Consider the following 19,409-nt stretch of genomic DNA (forward strand, 5'->3'; position numbering starts at 1 on the left):
GCTTAATTAGGCGAGGTTATTTAACCTTTAAAGCAATAAAGCTGGGCAAAAAATTCCTATGAGAAAGTTGTCGATTGGGTTGCAATACGTCCTATTGGACAGTTGCTGACCTTCTATTAAGTATTAGTGTTTTTATGCTTACCGCGGGTGCCTGCGAATTACAAAAAAAAATCACAGTATCACATGCCCACTTGCACGCCGTAACTGCTGCACTCCCTAATGTTATTGCACACACCCTTAAGGTTTTATATGAAAGCTGCGCTTTGCAGAAATAATTACTTCTAGCACAACAACCAGCATTTCATGCCATTGTTAGGCACAAACAACATTTATTTTTACATATTTGTAAGCACAATGGTAATACCATAATGAACAGAGTCATAGTTAGGATGTCAGAAGCACACCACATCAGTTTAAGTGGCAAGGTTCTAGTTTGACATCACGGCAACGACACTCCGGACAAATGCATACTTATGTACACTTCGGCATTCCCATTTGCCACACAGAGAACCAGACAATATCTTCGTACAGCGCAGTTGCACAACTACCGCTTCTTCTTCATCTCTGCCTTTTTCTTTCTCAGATCCTTCTTCATGCGTGGATCAACAACCTTAAACTTCCCCTTAACCCCGGGTGGTCGCCGCACTTTGCGCCCGGTTGCTTTCTTGGCCACCAAATACGTAACCTTGTCATCCTTCTTGCGAAGCACTTTCTTGTAGATGGCTCGTATCTGTTGCGCTTTTTCCGCATCTGTCATGTCTAGCTTCTCTGTGATGGTTTCAGCTCTCTTGCGAGCCTTCTCGAGCTTCCGCGCTGCCCTCAATTTTTTACGAGCTTTGGCCTCGGCAACCTTCTTGATGGGTCGTGCGTTCACAGCTTTCAGTTGTGCTTTGTACTCGGCAACCATTTCGGCGGTCTCCGGCATCATCTTTTTACTGTGCTTCTTTTCTTCCTCGACAAACCACTTCGGCAGGTTGTCGTCGTTGAAGGTATACCTATTGAAGCCGGCATCTATGATGTCACGCTTTGCTTTCCGAGACTTGATCATCATTGTGCCAATAGCCAAGCCCTCTGGATCCAGCTTCACTCTCTTTTGTTTCTTTTTTGGTGGCTCGCCGCTAGTTTTCGTTGTGCTTTTTGTCTTCTGTGAGCCCCCGGTTGACGCGGTCGTGCTTTTGTCTGTTGCGTCTACTTGTGCAGCATCTGCAAATGTGACTTTTTTCTGCGCTTTCTTCAATTCACTGGCCTTCTGCTTGCCCTCTGACGCCTTCAAGGGTGTCCCTGTACTTTTCTCCTTTTTTTCCTTTCCTTCGGACATCATCTCCAACTCTAGCAGTTCCTCCTCGTCATCCATATCAGCAAATGCTTCTTTTTCAAACCACAATTTGCCCATTTCCTTGCGTTTGTTTTTAAGGCTGCCATAAGCAACATCAACGAGCAAGGGATTCTCATCATCCTGAGGTGCATTATCTTCTTCGTCTTCATCTTCTTCTGCATCTTCTTCGTCATCGCTTTCAAATTCCAATTCCTCGTGCTCGTCATCATCAGAATCATCGTCTTCGTCATTTGCGTCCCCCTCCTCTGCATACCAATCCTCATTCAGAGCATTCTTCTTGTAAGAAACACGCTTTTTTCGATGATCCAAGTCCTCGATGTCGTCTTCAAGTGGTTGCACAGGATCGAGCGTGCCGACATCGACCTCATCTACATTTGACAACTGTTTCTCATTCTTGATGGCCTTCAGCTTGAAGAGGTCCAAATCTTCCTCCACTATGGCCTGATCATTCTTCAGGACCATTTGCAAGTTCATGCGATCTCTCAGCTTCTTCCTCTGTTTCAGTACTTTCTTCTTTTTCTTCTTCAGCTCCCTGGCTTGTTCGGCAGTTACTTCCTCTGCATGTTTGAGCAGCTGAAGTTCCTCATCGTCTGTCTCTTCTTCGACTTCTTCCACACCCGCTTCTTTAGTTTCTTCTTCTTCTTCCGTCTTGTTCTTCTCCTCAAGCCATGCTTTCAGCTTCTTTCTCCATGTCAGCAAGTTCTTTATATCTCCACGTCCCAAAACTTTGATGTCTTTGCAACACTCTTTGATTTCCTGCGTTGTGAGTGGATGTGCCAGCACTTCTTCGTCGTCTATCACAACCTCACTGCACTGGCCCAACACCTCTAGGTGGTTTTCACACTTCAGAAAATCCATCACAGGTACCCTGTGGTACAACGTGTAATCATTTTCGGGGTAACCCTCGGCTTTCGGCTTCTGCTTCTCCGGGTGGGCCGGGTTCAGCTTGTGTACCTCACCAGTGTCGACATCGCTGAAAAGGTGGGCCGGGTCAAGGAACCTCGGGTCGATCTTGTCGGGGGCGATGTACGACTGGCACACCACGAATATCTCCGCAGACTCGTGACGGGACGCTTGCGGTTTGGTCGCGGAAATCTTCTTGAACAGCTTCTTCAGCACCCACATCAGGGCTTGGTAGTCCTTGGAACGGAACACCTTGGTGATGAACCAACCTCCCTTGTTGAGGAACTCTGTCGCCAGTTTGATGGCGTGGAGAGTGAGAACATTTTGGCCGTACGCGTCGTGGACCCAGCTCTTGCCGACGTTAGGCGCACCGTCGTTCAGGACAATGTCAGCCTTCCAAGTCTTCAGTTCTTTCTTGAGCTTGGTGCGACAGCTACCGGTCGTGATGTCATCCTGGATGGCGATCACGTTCGGGATGGGCCTTATGGGCACCAGGTCGACGCCAATGATGACGCTGGACACTGGCATGTACTTCTGGGCGACCTGTAGCCATCCTCCGGGTGCCGCGCAGAGATCGATCAACACGCGGGACCTCTGCAGGAACTCGAACTTACGGTTCAGCTGTATAAGCTTGAACGCCGCTCTGGATCGGAAGCCTGTCTCTTTGGCCAAGTGGTAAAACTTGTCCTTGCGCTGCTTTCCAATCTTTGTTTTCTTCCCCATTTTGTCGGACACACGTTGCGCGACACTTATCCACGTGCGCAACAAACGACACAATTTTTTGTCTTGTTTTGTGTCTTCTTTTGAAGCTGGCTGTGGCTGGTGTCGACCGGCGTCGCATATATCCCACTATTTTTGCAACTCACTACCACTTCTTCTATAAGCGAATTTTGTTTTCGTTACGTTTATATTTATATATCCATTATTTTTGCGTAATAATTGTCAGTTCATACAAGTATCATTCAGTATTACTCAGCGTCCGACGTAGCGGCTTAGCCGAATTGACTTGCTGATGTTATGTGGGAAAGTTAGCAAACCTCATGGTCAGTTTATGGCCGGGTGCAGCAATGTGCAAATTTACGTAAAACTATAGTAAAACTAACGAGACCAACGTAACGTAGGTTTTATAGGGCGCGAATACACGTGTGGGATGACCCTGATATAGTGGCTGGCTGTCGAATACTATTTCAGAAAGACCGCCGATCAAATAATTATTACTTTCATAGAGTGGCAATGTCGCCGATCAAATTTCTTCCTATTACGCAAAGGGTGTGTAGCCCTCTGTTATCACTACAGAATTCGCCGCTGCTTTTGCCTGGAAGGTGCCAACACACTCATCCTTTGGCGGCAAAAGTGTTCAGTATATTTCGTGTTTACGAAGACGTCGTTGGCCTCACCGAAGTAAAGGCAGCTCAGACGAAAGTGCTGGAGGTAAGACGGGTCGCGTGATTTGACGGTAAAGCTGTTTGACAGCGGGAATTGCACGTTTAAGTTACTTTTACTTGCGGGATGCTGTGGTTCAATACCACATTTGTCTGCACATCGGCACGACATGCCGTAATGATGTTACATACGCGCGTTTTGCTTCCCAGGCAGAGCAAAAGTTTGTGACGACGCAAGAGCAGCGACGGGAAAAGCAGCAACGGATTTTACAACTTCAGAGCCAGCTGAAAGAGATCCACGCGGAACTTGACAAGACGCACAGAGGAGAGGATCGCTACCTCACCCTCATAACACAGGTACGAACTTTGTGTTAGTTACTGGCAGCTTTACACGCTAACTTACGTGGGTACTAAACTGCACGAAACGAAACCTCGTTCAAGTATTTCAAAGTGGCTACCAGAAGCGCTCTGACGTGTAAACAGTAATGTTAGCAACCTTTTTCAACGTCGTTATGCAGCTCCTCCGTAGTGTGAAGCTTTTTGTCTGATTATATATAACGTAACGCCAGTGACGGTGTTGACCTGGCCTGCGAAACCGCCATAGCATCTACCGGTGTTACCCTATATAACTTAATGGAAAAATCTACCCACTACTCGGCCAATCCCCTGCGTCGGTTATGGGCCATGGTCAGAGGGCAACAAATAATGCTACTTAACAGTCGAGAGAGTGATGAAATTTTGTCTTGGCCAAGAAACTTGCGCCCTTCTTGAAGGGCGAAGCTGTGTGGTAATGAAGTTCTGTGCAAGGCGCAATAGGCGGGCATACATTAGTTAACACTTACAGAGCACAGCCCCTAATGGGAAAAGGTCTAGTTGTTCTGAATAAGGTGCTTTCTGAGCATTCGTTTTACACGAACATTGTGCTGTTGTTGACGATTGTTATCCACTTCACTTTTGCAGGAGCATGCCATTATCAAGGAAGAACGTGCCTTGCTTGAGCAGTTCAAGCATTTGGAAAAAGCGGAGCGAGACTACTTCGCCGCTCTCTCTTTGGCACTCCGGGAGAGCCACGAGAAAGAGCGTGCCCAGGGAGAACGCACCAAGTACTGGTCCATTATCGGTTCTGTCTGCGGTGCCGTCATAGGAATTGTCGGGGCCACCATCAACAACCGGATACGTCTGAACCAGCTCAGGGACCTCGTCGAACGTTCGTCCAGCCAACCGGAGGTGCAGCGCTTGGTCTACAGCCTCTCGGACGAGTTCAAGCGCCACAGAGACCAGATCGTAGAGTTTGTGTCCGACATTCGCGAGCTGCTCGGCGTTGCGCCCATAGTCACTGCAGCGGACCGTGGGACCAGTGCAGCCGCACTACCAGTAATGATGACCAAAGGCGGAGACAACGTTGCTGCGGCCGAGTCCGAGCTTGAGCTTCAAATGCGGGAAGTGGTAGTGCTTGTGAAGCAGCAGCGTCAGTTGTTGGAGAAGGAGACAAAAGAAATTAAAGCACTGTTGGCCGCTGACAGGGCTTTGGAGGAAGCTGAGGGAGACGTCAAGAGAGCAGCGGTGTACATTGGTGAAGACGTCAGAGACATAGTGGCGGACTCGCAGCGGCAGTTGGAGTGGAAAATGAAGATAAACTCGCTTGCCATGGTAGCACTGGTGTACGGAGCCCTTGCAGTGACTGTCCCACTTTTGGCGGCATTCTTCAAGGGCTCCTGATGGTGGCAGAGTATTTGTTAGCGAATTGCGACCAAGTCGTGCAGTTGGCAGCATTTTCTTGTTTAATTCATTCTGCGAATGCATTAAGTGGACCAGAGAAGCTTTAAGTGGTTCATTCCTCCAACGTTCAGCTTTATAGTCCCTGCCAGGAGTCTATAATAGAGAACATATGGTGTCACATAGTTCCTCAGTTGCAATTGCGTGCAGTACCAAAGGTAGGTATTCCACAGTACTTCTTGGTGCTCTCTTTAGTGTACTATGAGCATTTACTTCATGTAGGAACGATCGTGCGTCTTAGCTTTGTGCATAGTTTATTGCTGCGTGGTACTGTTCAGAGAAATGCGCGATTTTCTGTTGTATGAGACCATTCTTTAAGTTATAAAACTATAAATTTATAAAATGTTCAAAACAAATGAAATGCCATATTTTAAGAGAACAGTGTTGCTTATTTTCTGCCTGTTTTGCCTTAATAAATGTTGGCTTGTGCATTCACTGAGCACCATAATTATTGCTACGTGCACACCCACAGACACCAAACACCCAGCATATGGCCATATTTGCCATATGGCTGCATTAGCGTGTGCATAATTTGAATAATACCACATTGTGAAGAAAACGCAAGTTTCTGGTTATGGCATACATGTAAGCATTGAAATATGTGCATTTTCAGTTGTGCGTTATATTATTTTGCTATGTATGTTGAACTGTGCAAGTGTTCCTCATTATTATTGCAATTACTGTTCTTTGAGATACGTCTCACACACTCGAATATTTATGCCAGAACCTAACCGTCCTTTCACAAACCTTAGGCACAGAATAATAATCATTGAAAGGAAGTGTGATAGATAAGCCAGACTGTTGCAAATGCCTCATACAAGCTGAATTCTGGCAGTGGTAATGCAGAAGGTCACTTCGTTGTTTGTATGCTAATTGTATAAACCTCTACAGTCATACCACAATGGTTTCTGCTAGAATTACCTGAGCATATCACAACGCACTGGTTGGATTTTGCCTCACGATTTCATGTAAAAGTATTCCTCACCATGCAGGCCCGTAACTAAGGGGTGGTTGAGGGGGTTCTGACATCCCCACAAAATTTTTTCATGCTTTGCCTTTCCGGGTGACACTACACCTGTGCAGCGACCACCAGTTGCCAAGTTAGCCGTTCTGCACACAAACACCCCCCGAAAAAAATTCCTGGGTAAGGCCCTGTCACCATGTACTTGTAGTGTAAAATGTGAAAACTGGGCTAACCTGTATAATTTATTTATTTATTTATTTATTCAAAATGCCTTACAGGCCCATTGAAGGGCATTGAGCAAGGGGGTCATCAGTATTTACAAAACAATAAAGAGGAATACAGACAAAAGGCAAAAAAAAGAATAAAAACAAAGATTACAAACAGCAAGATGGAACGTTATACAATACTAGAGTGCAATGAAATCAGGTTATCATGGAATGTTTCACGATTAGGGATGGATACAATGTGATCAGGAAGATCGTTCCGATGTGCAATGGCTCGAGGTAGTGATGATGAGTTAAATGCCTGCGTGTGACCATGAATGCGCATGAAACTACGTGCATTGTGAATGCGTCGGGATGTGCGCACAGGAGAATGAAGTGGCAAACAATGAAATTTATCACTATACATGTACCTGTGAAACAGACATAAAAGAGCAATGGTGTGGCATTCTTCCAGTGACTGAAATGCAAGGTCTTGTTTTATTAGTGTAATGCAGTCTCACATTTTGCAAAAACACGGAGCAAACTCCAGGACAGGTACAAATAAAAAGGACGCACATGTGCCCAATGTTGTCTGTTTCCGTTGCGTTGTGTTGGGCAGCTTATGCAATTTTTTGCTAGATCTGGACTGAATTTGAGATGTTTCTTGTATACATTAAGACCACATAAACGCCCTTAAACCTGCGAGATGTCACTTAAAGCTGTTACATTTGGGCATAGGTCCGCACACTCATGAGTAGACTTAGAATCCGACCGGTCTGCAAGTCTGAGCCTGAGCGAGTCCTGGCGAGTAATATTTTGGAGAGAGTCCAAGTGAGTCCAGTTGAGGAAAAGTTTTCTCAGTCTGAGCCCAAGCAAGTCCGGTTGAAAATATTGGTGTGTTCAAGGCCAAGTGAGCCCTTAGCGGAAAATATATTTCTTGAGTGAGTGCAAGCGAGCTCTAGCTTTTTTTGCCGACCTGTGGTCCAATCTACTCACCTTCAGCATTACTATAAGCCTTATATCGGCTTACGTCTATTACTCAAGTCTATTCACACATATCTCAACGCACTAGCATTCATGCCCCACTTCAATATTTATTGATCAGAGGCGCGAATTAGGGCGGGGGAGGAGGGGGGTGGGGTGCCATGACATTCCCACACAAATTCTTTCATGGGAAGTTCTTTACAAGAATATCTTGTGCGAGTTGCATATTTCAAAAAATGTCCTTACTTGATTGCACTCACTGATAACTCATATTTAAAGGTACGAGATCAAAAGGCATGTCATAGAGCAGCGATTGTGTGAGATATTGGCATTAATGAGCATTGACACCAAGATCGAAAAAGCTGATTTTATGCTAACGGACTCGTGTGAGTGAGCCTGAGTGAGCCCACTCACTCAGGCTCACTCAGATTCGGGACAAGTCATTAATCTGAGTCTGAACGAGTCTGGCTGAGTAATATGTTGGCGAGCCTGAGTCCGAATGAGTCCAGCTGAGTCAGTCTGGTTGAGGAAAATTTTGGCAAGTCTGAGTCCGAGTTAGCCTCGAGAGCAAAATATATTTCTGGAGCGAGTGTGAGTGAACTCCAATTTTTTGCCGACCTATGCGTTTGGGTAATACAATGACGGCAACACAAGCTTGTCGATGGTTACTGAAGTCAAGTACATTAAACACTACTATGTATCAATTGTTAAAGTTATATGACAAATGACTTAAATTTGTTAACGAGAGCAGAAAAACCCCACAAGACTGCCTTTATACTTGACACATGCTATATTCACAGGCCAACATGCTCATTGCCATTCTTGCACGAAAAATTTATGCACAAATGCACTGTACCCACAGCTACAACTCACGACATCATGGGTGACGAGCTCAGGACAGCACCCCATGTGCATTCAGGTACCGGTAGTGCTCGTCAGCAAAATATGTTTCAAATATATATTTATATTAACATATTTATGTTAATATATTTATATGTATTTATATATATGTATATATGAAATTGTCATTTGTAGACGTTTACAATTAAGCGTGTTTGTGAAAACGCATTTGTACATGTAAAACGTAAGCAATTGAAGTAACATATAATAGCTCAAATGAGCATCGCATGGTGGCGGCACAGAACAGACAACACGCTCCAAACCACGGTGGTGATGCGCCTCAGCTAAGCTCGCTGCAGCGTCGACAGTGTTGGCGGATGCCTTCTTCAAACTCTTCCATCTGCAGAGTCAGCTTGAAGACGTCGAAGTTGCGGCGAATCATCCTGGAGGCATTGCGCCGCACCGACATGGCATCCGCACCAGGAACTGCGGGCAAAATGCAGAGTCACTGTATATGACTCCCAAATGGAGTGTCTGTACTGCGTCTCTCAACCTATCTGTATGTCTATTTTTGCGTTTAAGTTCCTCAAATCACGTCTCAAATAGAGCCTTCCTAGCATAACCACGATGGGTTGTGGCTTGGGCTAGTTGGTAGGTCATAACAATTGTCATAACGACGATGCTTGAAGTGTGACCGACTGCGACCTATCACAACGACCGGTTCTACTGCTCTTCGACTAAATTAGCGCTAAGTTTAAAAAGGTGTCCAACGACCACGAAAACGGGAAATATTCGGGAAATTTTTAAGCACGGAGAAAAGGCGAGTATTGTAAGCTCATTCCTGAAACAATTGAACAACTAAACAACCTGCAGTTAATTGTTTCTCGAACGCAGCTTCAAACGCATAAAAGTTTGCGTAACATTCAGTTCTCATCGAAGTCTTGTTTCTTTATCTTTTTGAGAGCTCGTGTGGGTCCGGTCGGCCTTTCGCGTTCTTGTAGCAGCATGTCTTTCCGATAACGAACGCCGCGGTTAGTATGCTTCACTGCACAACAGATAGTTCTCATTATTATTTTCACCGCATTACACGGCTGCATTGCACAGCTTACTGTGGCTGCGGTGAAACTTGCCCCCCCCCCCCCCCCCCTCCCTTCTTCCAACCGGAGAACCATGCGCAGTTGCTATTTAGTCAGCCATGCTTCCAAATCCGAGACGTCACGTGACTGGTCAGCGCGAAATTCAAAACAGGACACTGACTTTCCTTTTCTATGTCGTTATTACGTACAGTGCTTAATTTTTGAACACTCAACTGTCCAACTGGGGAAACACAGCGCCAACAGAGGACGAAGGAAACACGGTACACTGGACGAGCAATGCACCGTGTTTTCTCCGTCCTCGTCTTTTTGCGCTGTGTTTCTAAGCATGCACAAGCTCGCCCAAATCAAGGTCCTGCTCAACTGTTCAAGATACGAACAAGGGAAGGCGCCCGCAGTGCTCACCGAGCACGACGTGCGCAGACACGGCGAGCTTGTCGAGGCTCAGCGCCCAGATGTGCAGGTCGTGCACGCGCGCCACGCCGTCGACGGAGAGCAGGAGCCTTTTGACCTGGTGGTAGTCGACGCTGTGCGGGATGCCCTCCATGAGCACGTTGAGCGCCTCGCGCAGTATGGTCAGCGTGGTGACCAGGACGATGACCGAGAACATGAGCGTGCACACCGGGTCGACGACGCCGCAGCTCGGGCAGAAGTAGATGACGATGGCCGCGATCAGCACGCCCACGCTCTGGATCAGGTCGCCTAGCACGTGGATGAAGGCGGCGCGCACGTTGATGTTCATCACGCCCCGGCTCTCCCTGCTGCTCCGCGGCGCCGGCATATCCGGGATGGCGGCAACGTTGCCGGTCTCCGGTGGAGGCACTTGCGAGACAGTGCCCTCCGGCAAAGCGACCGCGCCGCGTGGCAGCTGAGGCGGCGACTGCGCCAGGGTCGTCGCACTTTCGGGATGGTTGTTAGACGCCTTCTGCTGCATAACACGCACAAGCTTTCATGCATCGTGTAAGGAAATCACCATCATCATCATCATCATCATCCGTCTGACTGCGCCCATTGCAGGGCAAAGGCCTCTCCCATGTTCCGCCAATCAACGCGGTCTTGTGCTTGCTGCGGCTACGTTATACCCGCAAACTTCTTAACCGAACTTTGTCTCCCCCTCGCGCGTATGCCTTAATTTGGAATCCAGTCTGTTACTCTTAATGACCAGCGGTTATCTTGCCTAAGCGCTGCCCATGTCCATTTCTCATTCTTGATTTTGACTAAGATGTCCTTATCAGCCGTTTGTTCCCTGGCCCACTCTGGAAATCTTGCCTTTCATCCAATAGAGCACAAGCATAGGCGTGCGGACGAGGAGGGTGGCTGTCCACGAAAACAAGCTACAACACTTCGTTGAGCAGAATATATATACGTATGTGTATATGGTTCTGTCCTGTCATCGAATCTGCCAGGTTCCGGCGCCTTTCTAGGTATCAGTTCCATCTGGTAATTATAATTAGAGCACATTATATAAGATATTTAGTACAATTCGGTGCTAAGGTGTGCCAAGATATTGCGCGAAGGAAAGAAAGATTAGCGAAACAGCTAGTAGATATACTGCTTCCTAATTCCTCTTTTTCTCTCACGCTACAATGCAATCCGTACATTAGACATGGAGCGTGAAGCGCTCAATTCATTTCAAAGCGCTGGAAGCGCTTGAATTGTTAATATCAAGATTCTCATCGGAAATCCTCGAGGTGAAACTGTCAGCGCTCATTAGCACTATGAACGCACTACATCTTGACCATCCGGCGGCGACGTTCCAGGATCGTGCTGGGAGACTCCGAGCTGTCCATCGACCGGCGCAGCAACTGCGGCAGTTCCCGGTGCAGTCAGGGCGTTGTCCGAGACGTTCCCGTTGGCACTGCTGGCGAAGTGTCGCTTCATACCGGAGCGAACTGCTGCGGAGTCTAACGCGTCGTTGTCTTCTGAGCCACTCGAAGATTTTGCCTGAACGCAACGAAAAGATCAAAATCAAGATGTTTGAAGTGCGAAGCGCAGCAATGCTTGTGCACTACCAAAGACTGTTTAGTGGGTTACGAATGCTGTCGAGTATTTCATGCTATATAAGTACCCATATACATGTCTAAAGAGCTCTCCCTGGGTGCCGCCATAATCCCGTTCGGGTTGTGGTTTTATCGCAACCCCCCTCCCCCCTCCCCACAAACACACGCACTTCCGTTGATCGAGTCCAAAAGACGACGTGATTCACAATGGATTAAAAAAAAAAAAAGTGAAGCGATGACGTTCTTCTCACAATAGCCTAGCTGCTCGTGGTCCCTGGCTTTTCGGGAGTAAAGATGGAAAATAAACAGTTCTTGGAATGCAACATCAGGAGCCTTCGGCCTCCATCATCGTCAAAGACCTGCGTGGCCTTAACCCTGCTCTTTAAACGATACCGGGACAGGTCCGACTGAGTAAATGTATAGGGCTGATTTTGATCGTATGGGGCCGACTTAAACGTATGAGGCTAACGGTCAAGTTCCTGGGTGGCTTCTTCATAACTTTCGTGCGTACCTGTTGGCTCCAGGATGGCCCCGCGTTCGGCATCGCGCCGCGCTGTTCGGCCGCGTGATTCTGGAGAGTCACGGCCTCGTCACGGCCCGGGGTATCGGTGTGGTGCGCCGACGGCGTTTCCGGAGCGGACGGGTTGTACGGCGGCGACGACATGGACGGGGCGCTGGCGCTGTGACCACTGGTGCCAACCTCGGGTATGTGCTGTGGGCTCATCGATTGCAGGCTACCTGCAGTAGGGAAGGCAGACGCAGGCCATTCGCTAGCGGTTATAGTGGTAGGTCATTCGCTATATTACAGCTCACACCATTCCTCTTGCTATATGTCAGTTTCTAGCGCGCAGAAGGATAATAGGAAAGAACATGGGACGTGACAGAGCGCTATACTACTTCACATGGTGATTTTTTCCCTCGCTCGCTCACTTTCACGTCTGTAAATAATGAGAAACATCAGCACGTGATACGCGCACGTGATCTTCCAAGAAATTTCGCGAAATGCGCAATATATAAAAAAAAGGGTAAGGCGACCACGGTCACTGTCTGCAAAGGTAATCGGCGTAAGCACACTGAAGTACACTTCAGAATGAAGAAAGTTTGGGCGTGTTAGTAGTTCATCGTACTGACCCAACGCTTCGACTTACGAGATGCTTGTGGAAACTGCCTCTGTAAAGCTGGCTTCTCCTCAATAAGAAACATTATGTGGCGAAGCTCTCCTAACGCAGTCTCTTTTCTCAAAAGGGGACCTCTGCTCACGAAGCGAGGTAACTCGCATCCATTATATATGCTTGCTTCTACGTCCACCGTTAGTAAACCGACTTAAGGTTCTCGCGGTAGAACGCTCTTGAGATTGCGCTGCGAAATTTTTGCACACAACTCAAGCTTTTGACGGGCTCTGTTAGGTAACTAGCAAACACGTGCGGCAGAATAGCGCAGAAAAGAGGGCAGTGGACTCACAGGACACAGTGGCGCGTGTGTTGACTGTCCCGTTTTGCGCTGTTCTGCCAAAATCTTAATGAGTCACCTAGCCCACCTAAGAACCCTTGAACAAACCACGTGCCTGTGCCCAGCCCGGTGCGTGAGCCGACGCCGCGGAAGACGTTCAGGTGGCTGTACTGTCGCGACGAGTCCATCTCGCTGCTGCTGCCACCGTGCGGAACGAACGGTTCAGTCGAGGCCAGCTCGAAGCGGCGCGCGGAATCCTCGGACCCGTGGCTGTGGCCCAGGGGGCTCGTCGGGTGGATCTGCAGCGCCACGCCCATGCTGCGCGCGTAATTGCAGAGCCGATCAGCCATGTCCGTCCTCAAGCACGTCAACGTGTATCATGAGATTTAGACGGAACGCCGCATTGGAATCACGTTAGTTGTCGATTACAGCTTACATAATCACGATATGATTATGAGGCAAACCGTAGTGAGAAGGCTCCGAAAATTTCGATCTGGTTTCTTCAACGTGCACTGACATGGGCCCGCCACGGTGGTCTAGAGGTTATGGTGCTCGACTGCTGACCCGAAGGCTGCGGGATCGAACCTGCGACCTTCGGGCCAGCAAGCTTACATGGGACATAAACGCTCGCGGATTAAATCTTTGTGTATCTTTTTGTAACAGGGTATAGTGATGTTGACGGTAATGTGAACGATAGTTTCTAATCGAATATAACTTGCCTGATGTATAGTCTTTCTAGAGTAGAGGCTTTCCCTAGCTAGCTACCGTATTTGCTCGGCTGCTAGGATCACCGACTATACTGTTGTCATGGTTATCCACTGTCGTGGTTATTCACTTTTATAACAGAGCATTTCCTTCATTCAATCTCAGTCCAATCATTGTATTGTCAACCATTCTTTTTATTGTCGTTTGCCTACGCATCATATATCGCCATGATTTTCCCGATGAAGTCGAAAAAAAAGGCTGTTTATTCTAAGAATGACTCTTGTACTACATGTACATACATGGGCTATATACGGAAAAACCGCCGAAATTTTGGAATCAAATGTGTGAGTAAGGCGCGTGCGCTGTCGTACAGTCGGGAACAATAGTTTATGATCGCACATCAGCTACGGCGGATAATCTCAACTCCTTCGCTGTCCGTCACGCGATATGCCGGATACGTTGTCATCTCCCACGACAATTGAAACTGAAAGGTTATATGTCATATTTGGTGCGAATTCGGAAGCTCAGTCAAATGGAAGGACATTGAATATCAGGCCGCTCACATTATGTTGACCACGACGCCGACGGAGGCGGAGATGAGCATGATGGTGGCGTCGATGTTGTACTCCTTGCTGATCATCCTCTGGATCGCCATGTAGACCAGCACGCCGGTGACGGCCCAGATCATAATCACAGATGTGAGCGCGCCGATCACCTCTGCGGCAGTCCAATGAAGCAATATAATTAGAGTAGTATAATTATTGATAATCACGGTTAAGCATGAGTACATGGCGTTACGTCGCTCAGCCAGCATTGGCGAGCGAACTCTCCGCAAAGCCATTTCTTGCGCTTGTTCTCGCACTGGCGTCCCCCAACACGCGACCTTTTAGGCGTATACTGATTGAAAATGGTCGATTCGCGGTAGCTTTTAACCGATGCGCACTTACGCAGCTGCGCTGACGTTGTCTATCGGCAGCTCTATAACCTACCGTACAAGGCTCATCTGGAGATCACGTTCTAGACCGACACTTCTTGGCCTCTGAGTATAGTGTTTCGAAATGCTGCCTCCTAATTTGGTTCTCCATGAAGTAAGCAGGCATTCAATGGACGCTTGTCTGGTGGAGCAACGATCGATTATGATGATGGTGGTTGTGGTGGTGGTGGTGATGATGATACATGCTGTTGTATGGCACGAGGGCCAGGAACGATCAAAGAGCGCCAAGGGTAGAAATCGAAGCGCCAATAACTGAGGTTGCTTAGCAAATATCAATTACATAGTCGAGGTCAGCGTCGATGCCGGATCATAAGAACTCGGCCAGTTCGTGTCAGTGTCGTATGAAGAAGCTTCAAGTGCACCTGCGTACCTGCACGGTACCAGCCGAAACTGAGGCGTTTCGTGGCGGGCCTGGCACCCATCCACAGGGAGAACAGGCTTATCATGAAGCTGGCGAAGTCTGTTAAGAGGTGCGCCGCGTCCGTCGCTATCGCCAGACTGTTCGCCAAAATGCCGCCTGCATAAACAAGAGACAAGGTGGTCATCCCTAGGAATGCATGCAGGCATAGAAGTGCGCAGAGTTTACTATTAGGGGGGAGGGGGGGGGGGCGAAGTCTCACCGCCATGCCACCCCTCCCCCCCAATCTAAACCCCGTTGTTGGAATTAGAAGAACAAGCTTCGCAACGGATGCGAAAATGAAAACTAAGCTAAGAAGTGCTTCTCACGACGGCCTGCCTTTGGTCCCCCGCTTTCCGGGGGGTAAAAGTGAGTGCAGCACTTGCAAATGCATCATCACTCGTTCTTGGCCGCCATTATCGTCAAAAACCTGCACAAAGGCGGCACACCGCTTTTGCCTTAGACAGCGGAGCTGATAGGTATCTAGGTAATCCTGAATGTTGCTGCGTTGCTAAGTTTTGCCAATTTTCTCTTTCTTTATTTCTATAATTGTTTCTTTCTCTCTCTCTCTCTCTATTTCTCTCTTGCTCTTTCTTAAGCTCTCTCCCCCCTCCTCCTTTCCCTCCTCACCTTCACTCCCCTTTCCGACCTCCTTGCTATACTATACCATGCAAGGCTGCTATGCTCTGTTAGCTTACCTGGATAGCCGAGTGGTTAAGACGTTGGCCTTCGGATCGTGGGTACGTGGGTTTGAATCTCGTCTCACGAAGAAATCCCCCCCCCCCTAGAATTTTTCTCTATCTTTATTTTCCCTTCTTCCTCTCTCTGTACTCGTTGTCTCGCCCATCAGTTATTGCACCCCGCGTCGGAGAAATCGGCGCACGCGTTGTGGGAACGAAGCAGAAGATGAATTGAGGACGACGGCGATGAAGAAGAGGACGAAGAAAGAGAGCGCGTGTCGGTTCATGATGATGATAGCTTTATGTTTCCAACAGACACATTCCGCTGTTAAAACACTCCGCTCCGCTGTTAAACTCCGCTGTTAAAATATGCTACCAACGTGCCCAGATTGCCACCTTGGTGAACTTGTACTTTAAACAATGACGGACCCCCCCACCCCCACCCACTTGCCCCCACCCCCACCCCCACTATGGGCAAACGCGTGCGCACGCCTATGCTCACCTAGCTTGGTGCTAGAACGCCACCCTTATCAGAAAACAATGGTTCATTTAATTCTTTCTAAAATATTATAGTTGGCTCATTACTGATATTAAGATATTCACGAAAATGTGCCCATAGGTTCATGCTGAGATGTGTACTCACCGATGAGCTCGAAGAGCATGAAGGTGAGGCAGAGAATACTGGCGCAGATGAGCCGCCGGCGAGCGCTCAGGTCCACGTCTACTTCGTCGCTTTGGTTCTTGTGGCAGTGGATGGACGAGACCTGTGCCGGGACTCCCTTCGAGTAATATATGAGACAAGAGGAAACCCATATTGCTTTCAAGTTAACTCAGGTCAAGTTCTTTCTCTTTTTTTATATGTATATAAGGGGGGAAGCGACGGGCCAACAGCATTTTTTTGTTGTTGTTGATGTTAGCTACCACCTTGGGTAAAGTGGTGATTTTTTTAGACAGCGAAGTTAAAGCTGGCGAGACGTCCGTTAACAAAAACGCCGCCGCGCCGAGGAGCAGCCACCGCCGAGCCGTCGCCATAGCAACCGCCACAGCTGTGTACGTGCGCACTGGCGGAAAGCATACCGCGGCGGCGTCCCGCCCGTCGGCGCCTCCGCTCGGCAAGCAGCAGCCGGCGCGGGAGTAACGTGACGAAAGTGGCTTTCTCGAGGCGGGCGCGCTCGTCGGCTCGCGGCTCTCCGACAGACGGAGAGGGGTGGCGCGGGAGAGGAGAACCATGTACGCGTCCGGTTGCTATGACGACGCCCGTGTGAGGAGGAAGATGAGAAAAGGATTTTGCAAGGTTTTGCTAGGTCTAAACTTGGCTGCTACTAGGTTTTGCTAGGCCCGAATTTTGCTTTTTATTTGCTTTTTTACGGCCCTCGGATCGACCAGCTTCGCTGGCGCTCTAGGTTTGCGCGGCAGGGCAAACCTTTTTTTTTTTTTGTTAGCGATGAATACGCAAGTTGTGGCCTGAAACGCTAGAAACTGTATGAAATGGGCGTGCTTACAAGACCTCTCGAGCACCTGACAGTTGTTGCCCTTTTTCGCATATTGCGCAACAACACTGAAACGCGCGGGAACAGTAATTAGGAGAGGTGTATAGAGAGCTGGAAGCAAGTGGACATGCTGCTTTCGAATGCGGTGCATAATTCGACATAGGAAAATATGCAAGTAATTAGCAGTATCCTTAATAATCATGCCATCGATCGACTAACAAATATTCGTGCTTTTGCACAAAGTGGTCGCTATATAAGTCCGATCGTCGCGTCCCTCGCCTCCTCCTTTTCAATATTTATTATCTTGGCTACTTAAATGGGACACGCTGCATTTGGCATATGTAGAATTCAAACCCACATATCACGAGCAATCGCTGTTTATTGAATTTGATACATATGTTGCGTCCCGTAACGCTCATGACCGTATACGCCTGTTCAATGTTTGGGCGGCCATGATGTTTCATGTCTGTTTGTGAACGCGCATGGTACGCAGAAGTCTAGGCAAACATTGCTTATAGACTTCTCGTTCCACCAATTAATCCCTCTTGCCTCGAATGCAGTATGAGGTCTTGGTAGGGCAGACGTTTATTTGGCCCGAAGACCCGGCAGCGAACAGGCACGATCAACCCACACTGATGATGATGATACACGACGAAGATGAGGATGCATAACCAAATGCATCATGATGGTGATAATGTACACATGAAGAAGATGTGCATAATAAATGCCCACAGCAGAAAGACGCCATTTAATTATTTCACTGTGTGAAGGTTTGCCGGAGTGCCGACAACCTAATCTCACATGCATAGGCGTGCGCACAAGGGGGGGGGGGGGGGCAAAGTCTGCCCATACGTTGACATAATAGTGAGGGGGGCGCTGCGATGAACCTTCGTCCCCCTGAAGAGGAACCCTGCGCACGCCTATGATCACGTGCCCAAACCGAATACGCTACATTTTCCCAATCACCGTCATCTTTACCTGAGCTTCATTCATTTTTCTTGACAAGCGACTATAGCTCCGAAAGAGGGAGTTATGTTTTTCCTTGTTCGTTTTCTCCTTGATGTGGGTTGAAGACCCGTCAAGGAGATGATCGACGTCGATGAAGCAGGAGGCAGGTTGGAGGTAATAAAAACTTGAAAGTATATTGCAGCGAAATATTTACAGTCATATATGTACAGCTTGCCGAAGCACACTTATGATAACATAGACATCAACAGCGTCTTACTCTTCTACTTAACTTTTCTTAAGTTAGAGCCTAGAGCACTGTTACTACATACGAAGAACCGAGTCTCACTGTTCGACCACCAAGTGGTTACGGCCCAGACAAAAGTTGCATCGTACGGAGTCTTACTGATCTATCAGTTAAGTGACAGCCTAGACTGAAGGGAAACGAATTCCGTCCAGTCTTAAGTACCCTGCGATAAACAAATAAAAGGGGAGGTGGCCACTAGTGGTCCGCCTCAACATTCCTTATCCAATCCGTTTATCCTCAGATTAAGCCACTCCCTACTGGGCTGTCCCTAATCTCGACAGCAGTGTCTTTACAGTGTAGACAGGCGTTTTGGCACTCTTTCCCATCATGGCTCTCCCTCTCCTTATCTCACGCTTTCAGGGATTCTCACGGTCGAAATACATCGGTATTGTAGCCCTGGTGCATTCACGCCATTTTCCCCACTGCACTCATCGAGTTGAACCCACGGGTCAGTCGTTAAACGGTTCCGGGAAACAAAAGGCGTTTGCGTGTCCTTGCCTCCCTCGCATTCGGACCTTGCATTGCTGCGAAAGCACATCCCTCAAGCGACGGCGGAGAGCAGGAGACGTTTGCCCGCCTCATCTTCCCAGCGTTCGGGCCGCTCTTTCCCAAGCCGGCCTCTGACTGAGGGCCAGCGGGGTAGACAAGCTGCTCAAAGGAAGCCGTTTGCTTTCCATTGATAATTGCACAGCCAAAGACCGTGCAGAGAGAGAGCCGAGAAAGAAGCTTTGTACAACATACAGTGCCGCGCCGTCCAGGCCTTCTGCACAATCGACTTATGAGCGGCAAAACACAACAGAGGGACGCTCGCCCGTTCTGCGAAACTGTAAATTTCGAGGACTTCGCGCAGAAGGCAACGAAATGCGGAATATCGAAAAACTCTTCTGGTTCTCATTGGCTCACGCCTCACGCAGCTCGTAGCTTTCGTTCGACTTCACATGAGTGTTGGTCGAGTTTAAG

General features: G+C 48.2%; 3 protein-coding genes across 3 annotated transcripts; 1 reads left to right on the forward strand and 2 right to left on the reverse strand.

Moving 5' to 3' along the window:
- Positions 1 to 294: 294 nt before the first annotated feature.
- Positions 295 to 3,029, reverse strand: LOC119396476 (pre-rRNA 2'-O-ribose RNA methyltransferase FTSJ3). The gene has a single exon (XM_037663717.2). It carries the CDS (start codon positions 2,960 to 2,962, stop codon positions 545 to 547), a length of 2,418 nt encoding a protein of 805 aa, XP_037519645.1. The 5' UTR covers positions 2,963 to 3,029; the 3' UTR covers positions 295 to 544.
- A 224-nt stretch (positions 3,030 to 3,253) lies between these two features.
- On the forward strand, positions 3,254 to 7,145 carry LOC119396477 (mitochondrial potassium channel). Its single transcript, XM_037663718.2, has 3 exons — positions 3,254 to 3,670; positions 3,832 to 3,978; positions 4,582 to 7,145. The coding sequence occupies exons 1-3, from the start codon at positions 3,473 to 3,475 to the stop codon at positions 5,338 to 5,340; spliced, it is 1,104 nt and encodes a 367-aa protein (XP_037519646.1). The 5' UTR covers positions 3,254 to 3,472; the 3' UTR covers positions 5,341 to 7,145.
- Positions 7,146 to 8,645: 1,500 nt separating this feature from the next.
- On the reverse strand, positions 8,646 to 16,491 carry LOC119396478 (zinc transporter 2-like). Its single transcript, XM_037663719.2, has 6 exons — positions 16,351 to 16,491; positions 15,001 to 15,147; positions 14,200 to 14,353; positions 13,187 to 13,249; positions 9,888 to 10,261; positions 8,646 to 8,874 (listed from the first exon to the last, which is right to left on the reverse strand). Exons 1-6 carry the CDS (start codon positions 16,367 to 16,369, stop codon positions 8,729 to 8,731), a joined length of 903 nt encoding a protein of 300 aa, XP_037519647.2. The 5' UTR covers positions 16,370 to 16,491; the 3' UTR covers positions 8,646 to 8,728.
- Between the last annotated feature and the right edge of the window lie 2,918 nt (positions 16,492 to 19,409).

Source organism: Rhipicephalus sanguineus, chromosome 6 (genome assembly GCF_013339695.2).
Source record: "Rhipicephalus sanguineus isolate Rsan-2018 chromosome 6, BIME_Rsan_1.4, whole genome shotgun sequence".
Lineage (NCBI taxonomy): Eukaryota > Metazoa > Arthropoda > Arachnida > Ixodida > Ixodidae > Rhipicephalus > Rhipicephalus sanguineus.

Coding starts and splice junctions, on each gene's coding strand:
- LOC119396477 (XM_037663718.2), top strand. CDS start 3,473: ATGTCGCCGATCAAATTTCTTCCTATTACGCAAAGGGTGTGTAGCCCT. Junction 3,671..3,831: donor CTCAGACGAAAGTGCTGGAG/GTAAGACGGGTC, acceptor TTTGCTTCCCAG/GCAGAGCAAAAGTTTGTGAC. Junction 3,979..4,581: donor ACCTCACCCTCATAACACAG/GTACGAACTTTG, acceptor TCACTTTTGCAG/GAGCATGCCATTATCAAGGA.
- LOC119396476 (XM_037663717.2), bottom strand. CDS start 2,962: ATGGGGAAGAAAACAAAGATTGGAAAGCAGCGCAAGGACAAGTTTTAC.
- LOC119396478 (XM_037663719.2), bottom strand. Junction 13,250..14,199: donor GGCGTCGTGGTCAACATAAT/GTGAGCGGCCTG, acceptor TTACGCGCGCAG/CATGGGCGTGGCGCTGCAGA. Junction 8,875..9,887: donor GTCTGCGCACGTCGTGCTCG/GTGAGCACTGCG, acceptor TTTTGCCCGCAG/TTCCTGGTGCGGATGCCATG.